The 7,795-nt window shown below is 35.8% G+C and overlaps 2 protein-coding genes across 2 annotated transcripts; both read left to right on the top strand.

Annotated features, from left to right (window-relative positions):
- Positions 1–1,578: 1,578 nt before the first annotated feature.
- Positions 1,579–4,555, top strand: LOC141843896 (uncharacterized). Its single transcript, XM_074731920.1, has 2 exons — positions 1,579–3,586; positions 3,700–4,555. The coding sequence occupies exons 1-2, from the start codon at positions 1,620–1,622 to the stop codon at positions 4,553–4,555; spliced, it is 2,823 nt and encodes a 940-aa protein (XP_074588021.1). The 5' UTR covers positions 1,579–1,619.
- A 104-nt stretch (positions 4,556–4,659) lies between these two features.
- On the top strand, positions 4,660–6,205 carry LOC141843895 (uncharacterized). Its single transcript, XM_074731918.1, has 6 exons — positions 4,660–4,728; positions 4,826–5,064; positions 5,138–5,365; positions 5,436–5,528; positions 5,600–5,698; positions 5,783–6,205. The coding sequence occupies exons 1-6, from the start codon at positions 4,662–4,664 to the stop codon at positions 6,203–6,205; spliced, it is 1,149 nt and encodes a 382-aa protein (XP_074588019.1). The 5' UTR covers positions 4,660–4,661.
- The last annotated feature ends 1,590 nt before the right edge of the window (positions 6,206–7,795 follow it).

The raw sequence follows: 7,795 nt of genomic DNA, 5'->3' as shown, positions 1-7,795 counted from the left end.
CGATTCGAGCCTTGCTTGGTATTGTGGCGATGCATGACTTTGAGTTGGAGCAGTTGGATGTGAAGACAACATTCCTACATGGGGAACTTGAGGAAGATATCTATATGCAACAACCAGAAGGTTTTGCAGTCTCAGGAAAAGAGGACTATGTATGCTTGCTGAAAAAGTCCCTTTATGGTCTGAAGCAGTCACCTAGACAATGGTACAAAAGGTTTGATTCATTTATGACCACTCATGATTTCAGAAGAAGCAGCTATGACAGTTGTGTCTACATTAAGAAGACTGATGATGGGTCGTTGGTTTATCTGCTCTTATATGTTGATGATATGTTAATTGCGGCCAATAATAAGGGAGAGATAAGAAAGGTCAAAGCCCAACTAAGTAAAGATTTCGAGATGAAAGATTTGGGAGCTGCAAAGAAGATACTTGGGATGGAGATTCTGAGAGACAGAAAGGCAGGTAAATTATATCTAAGTCAAAAAGGGTATATTGAGAAAGTGCTTAATCGGTTTAACATGCATACTGCCAAGCCTGTTAGTACTCCGTTAGCTGCTCATTTTAAACTTTTAGTTGATTTATGTCCGCAGTCAGATGATGAGGTTGATTATATGTCACGAGTTCCATATTCTAGTGCAGTGGGATCTCTCATGTATGCTATGGTTTGCTCACACCGAGATTTATCACATGCAGTGACTGCAGTTAGTAGATACATGGCAAATCCTGGTAAAGAGCATTGGAGGCAGTTTAGTGGATTTTCAGATATTTACGAGGAACTTCTGATGTTTGTTTGCATTTTGGGAGAAATAGAGATGGAGTTATTTGATATGTTGATTCTGACTTTGCAGGTGACCTTGATAAAAGAAGATCACTTACGGGGTACGTGTTCACTGTTGATGGTTGTGCTATTAGTTGGAAAGCTACTTTACATAATACAGTTGCGTTGTCCACTACAGAGGCTGAATATATGGCTATTACAGAAGCTTGTAAGGAAGTTATTTGGTTGAAGGGGCTGTTCAGTGAGCTTAGTGAAGATTTACAGATTACTACAGTTTTTTGTGATAGTCAGAGTGCTATTTTTCTCACGAAGGATCAGATGTTTCATGAAAGGACAAAGCACATCGATGTGAGGTATTACTTTGTACGTGATGTTATTGCTCGTGGTGATATTGTTGTGAGCAAAATTATCACTCATGATAATCCTGCCGATATGATGACTAAGTTACTCCCTATAGCCAAGTTTAAGCATTGCTTGGACTTGGTTGGTGTTCGTTGCTGAGCTTTGCCCGTGAGGACTTTTGTGGAATGGAGAAGTTGCTACATCATCTGGTAATATAAGTATTGATAATGAAACTGCAAACGATTGTGATTTTGAAGACGATGATTTTGAAGACATGTTTACTGATTTAAGAAATGCACAAAATATCAACATCAGCGGACCTCAATTCGATGATATCCCTGCAAATATGAATCCAAATGATATGAGAGGAAGTTATACTTCAATGTTTGAAGCAGCAAAAAAAGAGTTGTACCACAATTGCACAAATTTTTCTATATTCAATTTTTTGGTGAAGTTAATGCATGTGAAGGTGTTAAATGGCTGGAGCAACAAATCTTTTGATATGCTACTTCAGTTATTGCAAGAGGCATTTCCCAAACCAAATGCAATTCCAAACTCTCATTATGAAGCAAAAAAATTGTTAAAAGAGTTGGGATTGACTTATGAGAAGATACATGTATGTAAGAATGATTGTATATTATTTTGGGGTGAGCACGAGAATAAGGATATCTGTCCAGTATGCAAGGAGTCTAGATACAAGTATGATGGGATGAATAAGAAAAAGAATGCTCAAAAAATTCTCCGATATTTTCCTATAAAGCCCAGATTGAAACGGTTGTTTATTTCAGAACATACAGCAAAAGATATGAGATGGCATAAAGAAAAGCGGGTTGAAACAGATGGTGTATTACGACATCCAGCTGATAGTGAATCATGGAAAGAATTTGACATGTCGCATGAAATATTTGCAAGTGATCCACGAAATATTCGGTTAGGGTTGGCTACTGATGGTTTTAATCCATTTGGAAACATGTCAAATGCTTATAGTATGTGGCCGGTTATACTTGTGAATTATAATTTACCACCATGGAAAATGATGAAGCCATCATACTTTATCATGTCTCTTTTAATTCCTGGACCTAAATCACCTGGAAAAGAGATAGATGTATACTTGCGACCTTTGATCAATGACCTGAAAGAGCTATGGGATGATGGGGTGGAAGCATATGATGCATCGACTGAACAAGTATTTCAATTACATGCTGCTGTGATGTGGACTATTCATGACTTTCCAGCATATGGAACAATATCCGGATGGAGCACAAAGGGTTATAAAGCATGTCCAGTATGTCTGCATGAAACTAAATCTCAAAGATTACGGAGTAAAATATGCTACACATGTCACCGTCGATTCTTGAATGTGCATCATCCATGGCGTAAAAATAAGTATTTCAATGGAAAGGTTGAACAAGAAAGACCACCACAACAATTTAGTGGTTATGATATTTTAGCACAATTGGATGCATTACCTCAGGTGACATTCAGTAAGCATCCTACATTAAGTAAAAAAAGGCAGAGATCTTCTGATGATACAAATTGGGTAAAGAAGTCTATATTTTTTGAGTTAGAGTATTGGCCAGATTTAAAGTTGAGACACAATCTAGATGTGATGCATATTGAAAAAAACATCTGTGATGCTTTGATTGGTACATTATTAAATATAGATGGAAAGTCGAAAGACACATTGAAAGCAAGATTAGACTTGCAGGATATGGGGATTAGAAGTGAATTGCATTTGAAGAAAGTAGGAGACAAGTTTAGTAAACCATATGCAAGTTACACATTGACATTGGAAGAAAGACGTGAATTTTGTCAATTTTTAAAGTCTGTGAAGTTTCCTGATGGATATGCTGCTAATATATCTAAAAATGTGAATGCAAATGATGGAAAGTTATATGGACTCAAATCCCATGACTGTCATGTCTTGTTGCAAAGAATACTTCCAGTGGCTATACGTAAATTCTTCCCAAAAGACATATGCGGCACACTGATTGAGTTATGTGAGTTTTTCAAAAAGATAACAGCAAGATCTTTACACATAGCGGACTTAAGTAAAATGGAGGAGGAAATAGTTCTCATATTATGTAAGATGGAACGAATATTTCCCCCAGCTTTTTTTGACATTATGGTTCATTTGGCAGTTCATTTACCTCGTGAAGCTATGTTAGCTGGACCTGTTTCCTCACGATGGATGTATCCCTTTGAACGATATTTGGGCAGACTTAAAAAATATGTTCGTAATAAAGCAAGACCTGAAGGATCTATTGCAGAGGGGTATATTGTAAATGAGGCATTGACTTTTAGTTCTTTATATATGAGTCAAATTGAGACAAGATTTACCAGACCAGAACGAAATAAAGATGTTCAACCAGTAATATGCAATTTAAGTGTTTTCTCACAACAAGCAAGAGTCTTTGGCAACCAGCATAATCAAAAATTGCCTGCAACTTTGCATAAGAAAGCACATTGGTATATTCTCAACAATTGTAAAGAAGTTGATCGATATCGGAAGTAAGTTTTTACATTCTATTATTATTTTTTTTCTAAATCGTCACTAAATTGTAATTTAACCATTTATGCAGCGAGCATCTTCAACTTCTATCACATAAAGTTCCTTCAAATCAACTTCTACAATACCATGAGAGAGATTTTCCACAGTGGTTTAGAGATAGAATGATAACTTTAAAGAATTCAACAAATTCAGAGATCACACATGAGTTGTACTATTTAGCTTTGGGACCTGATGTTGAAGTTCAACTATATGATGCTTGCATTGTAAATGGTATTCGATACCATACAAGGTCACGTGATTCTCGCAGAACTACTCAGAATAGTGGGGTTAGCGTACCATCATCTGATGATGGTGACAATTTGGATTTTTTTGGAGTGTTGAAGGATGTTGTTCAACTATTTTACTCTTTCAAGTATAAAGTACAATTATTCTGGTGTGACTGGTTCCAATGTAATCCTAAAAAAAAATCAATGGTTGAAGAGTTTGGCTTCTTATGTATTGACACTTCTAAAACATGGTACACTGATGACCCATTTATTTTAGCCAACCAAGCAAGACAAGTTTATTATTTAAATGATATAAAGCGTGGAGGCCATTGGAAGGTAGTGCAAAAGGTTCAACATCGAGAAATATACGAGGTAACTGAAGTTGATGAAGCATTTGAAGAAATTGAAAATAATTTAGATACTGATGTTAACCAAGATATTTCATCTAATGAGGCAAGTTCAAGTTCAATTGTTGGTGAAGACTTAGAGATATCCCATCTTTGTAGATTAGATGTTGAGCATCAACATTTAGATATGTCAAATGCACAAGTGGAATTATGTATGGATGCTCAAAGTATTCTTAACGATGAGGATATTGATACTGAAGTTGATAGTGATGCAGATGATCATTTATCTTCTACAGATGATGATAGTGATTAATATTTATTTACATGGTATATATATATATTTGATCTTTTTTTATTTCATTTCCATAAGATATTGTTTCATTACTTGTTCATTTATATATGATGCATATGTTACAGTCATGCCACCTAAGAGGATTGAGCATCTACCGGTCGTGCCTACACCAGATGATGATAGTTCTCCTTCTGGTTAGTTTTTGTTGTATTTAAATTACAAAAGGTTTATTTACTTTGTTATTTGTTAAAGTAATTCATTTGTTAATTCTTAATTCTTTTGCACCTACAGGCCGACCGTTACGTAGGGAGACACGTGGTACACATTCTGATCGGCTGCGACGCCAGATCGAGGAGCGGGGTAGATTACCCATTACTTTCCGTAAGAGCGATGGCCATCCGATTGGCCCCAATGCAGCTGCATTTATGACTGAGTTGGGTGTTTCAATAAAGAAGTTTGCTCCGTTACAAATTAAGAGTTGGAAGCATATCCCCGCTGATAGGAAGAATATGATATATGATCGATTATCAGTAAGTACTAATAATTTATAATTACATTTTTATTATTAATCACATGCCAAATTTATATTATTTATTTTTTCAGGCTGCTTTTGATATTAGTTTTGAGGAGGGTCCATCGTCTGTTAGAAAGGAGACGGACAGATTAATGAGCGCAAGATATAGAGATAATCGAAGTAAAATGCATACCCATTATAAAAAGCTATTGCACCTTCCTCCTATCGAGCGGCGGCAACATATGCCAACTGAGTTTTGTGAGATAGAAGCTGATTGGCACTATATGTGTGATTTGTTTGAGTCAGAGGCATTTCAGGTAACTTATTCTAATGTACCTGTTTTGTTGTCTTTGCATTATATTATTCATATGAATTTTTGTATGATAGGCACGATCTGCAAAAAATGTTGAAAATCGGGCAAAACTTCCATTTAATCATCGGGGAGGCTCTAAATCATTTATTCAATACAGTTATGACGGTGTAAGTATAAATTGTATAACTATCGTATATATAATGTATGAATTACAATATTAACACATTAATTTTTTCAGATCGATCAGTCACAGCGAAAAGATCGGATTACCGTCTTTAATGAAACTCATTACAGCACGTCAAAAGGGTGGGTTGGGGAGAGGGCCGCAACTGCATACGTAAGTTATTTATAATTTACTAAATTTGTTATTAATCATGTAGAATTAATTTTATATATATTTTAACATATTTGTTATTCTTAGGATGATATGGTCAGACTGCGTGATGAATATGTTCAGACACAAGAATCTTCAGGAAATGACATCGATGCAGTACAAATTGCGGATACAGTTTGTGATCGAGTCCTCGGTACACGCTCGGGCTATATTAGAGGACTTGGAAGTGGGCCAAAGCCAGTTAGGTCCACTTCTTCAGATGCCACCTCCTCATCTAGAACCACTAATACAGCACTGCGTGAAAGGCTCGAAGGCACTGAAGCAGAGTTAGCGACCACCCGACTTCAATTAGCAACCACTCAGGATCAGTTAGCAAGCACCCAAGATCAGTTGCAAGCAATGAGATCCAGACAAGATATATTTGAACAAATTCTTAATCGGTTGGCACCTGGAGCGCTACAATCTTTAATCCATGATTCTTCTTCAGCTCCACCTCCCCCTGCACCTTAGGTTGTGATGGTAAGTTAAATCTTAACCATCTCTGCTTTTGTTTTAATTAAAGGGCACAGTTATTGTTTTTGAACCACAGTTTTTATTCGCTCTAAGTTGTAATGTTCTTTAGTGAGAATTCCAAATATTTTATGAAGATTTTGTTAAAAGTATTAGAGGATAATTAATGCAAATCCAAATGAGCCTAATTGATTCATTATGGTACAATGTAACGGTGATATTTCCAAGTTCAATTCAATGCAAAATATAGATAAAGTTGCTTATGCAACAATTTACCAAATTTCCACCGTGCTTGAGCGAGTGCAATATCAGGATTGTGCATGAGGAAAGGAACAGATCTTAATAGGAAATCAGTTGGGGGCTCATGACCTTTTCTATGCCACTTTCCACATTCTTCTTGCACTAATTCCTGAATATACATTGAATTGTTCATCTTAGTATGATTTCAGCTGTGCCGTGAAAGAGTAACTGAATTGCATGTTCCTAGTTCCATAGAAGCACTCAATTACTAAAACCAATTAATGAATTTTATTATTGGTTGAAAGGGTCACTTCACCAAACAGCAGGAACCCACATGCTGCTACTCATGTTTTCAAGTGGAACTTAACATATGATCCTTAATTTGCAATTATATATAGTTTAGCACTGTCATACAAGTAAAAAATAAAATCTTAGCATGCAACTTTTAGACAGAAGTGATTCTTATTTGCAAATATCTTTGTAAGCTGTACAAGTAATACAAAAAAATCTTCAAAGGCAACTCCTAGGAGTAAGTCAATGATAAGAGGAAAACTTACCCTAATTGTCATGTCTGTCGAATCATCAAGCACTTGTATTATGCATCCTTACACGTGTACATTTAAATCTTTTAACAGAAAAGAATTTAGAAGATAATTTATAAGACTTAGTTTCAGTTTATGTTAGCATTTAGTGTATCCACAATATAATGCATCCTTACACGTGTACATTTAAATCTTTTAACAGAAAAGAATTTAGAAGATAATTTATAAGACTTAGTTTCAGTTTATGTTAATTAAAGATCTACTTCTCTGTATCATATTTCTGCCATTTGCCATTTCAGAGTTTCACTGCAGAGACATGTATGCTATGTGTGGGAAGCAAGTCTTGGATACAAAGCTCAATGTTTATGATGACTAGACTGCATTGTAATTGATGAGATGTAATATCTAACAACTTCTGACTTATGTTTTGACTTTTATATATTCTGTATCAAACTTCTGTAGTTTCATATATTCTGGATGTTGGATGTGAATGTTATTGGATTTGTGAATGTGAATGTGAAATCTGTGTCTGTTTGTGAATGTGAATTTTGTGTTGTTCTGTTGTTTTGTGTTGGTCTGTTGTGCAGGTTATTTGTGTTGTTGTTGTTGTTCTGTTGTACAGCTTAATCGTTGTCCAGGTTATTGGAGGGGTGGGAAAGGGGGGGATTCACGTAGGTTAGCGACGAAATCATGAAAAATTCGTCGCTAACCTATAGGTTAGCGACGAATTTCCATAAATTCGTCGCTAACCGTTGGGTTTTTTCACCAACCAGCATTAGCGACGAATTTATAAAAACTCATCGCGAAG

The sequence above is a fragment of the Curcuma longa genome, chromosome 13 (genome assembly GCF_044706935.1).
Source record: "Curcuma longa cultivar G26 ecotype Majalengka, Jawa Barat chromosome 13, ITB_CL_G26_1.1, whole genome shotgun sequence".
Taxonomy (NCBI): domain Eukaryota; kingdom Viridiplantae; phylum Streptophyta; class Magnoliopsida; order Zingiberales; family Zingiberaceae; genus Curcuma; species Curcuma longa.
The sequence above is the reverse complement of the archived record's forward strand: the minus strand, read 5'-3'. Positions and strand labels throughout refer to the sequence as shown.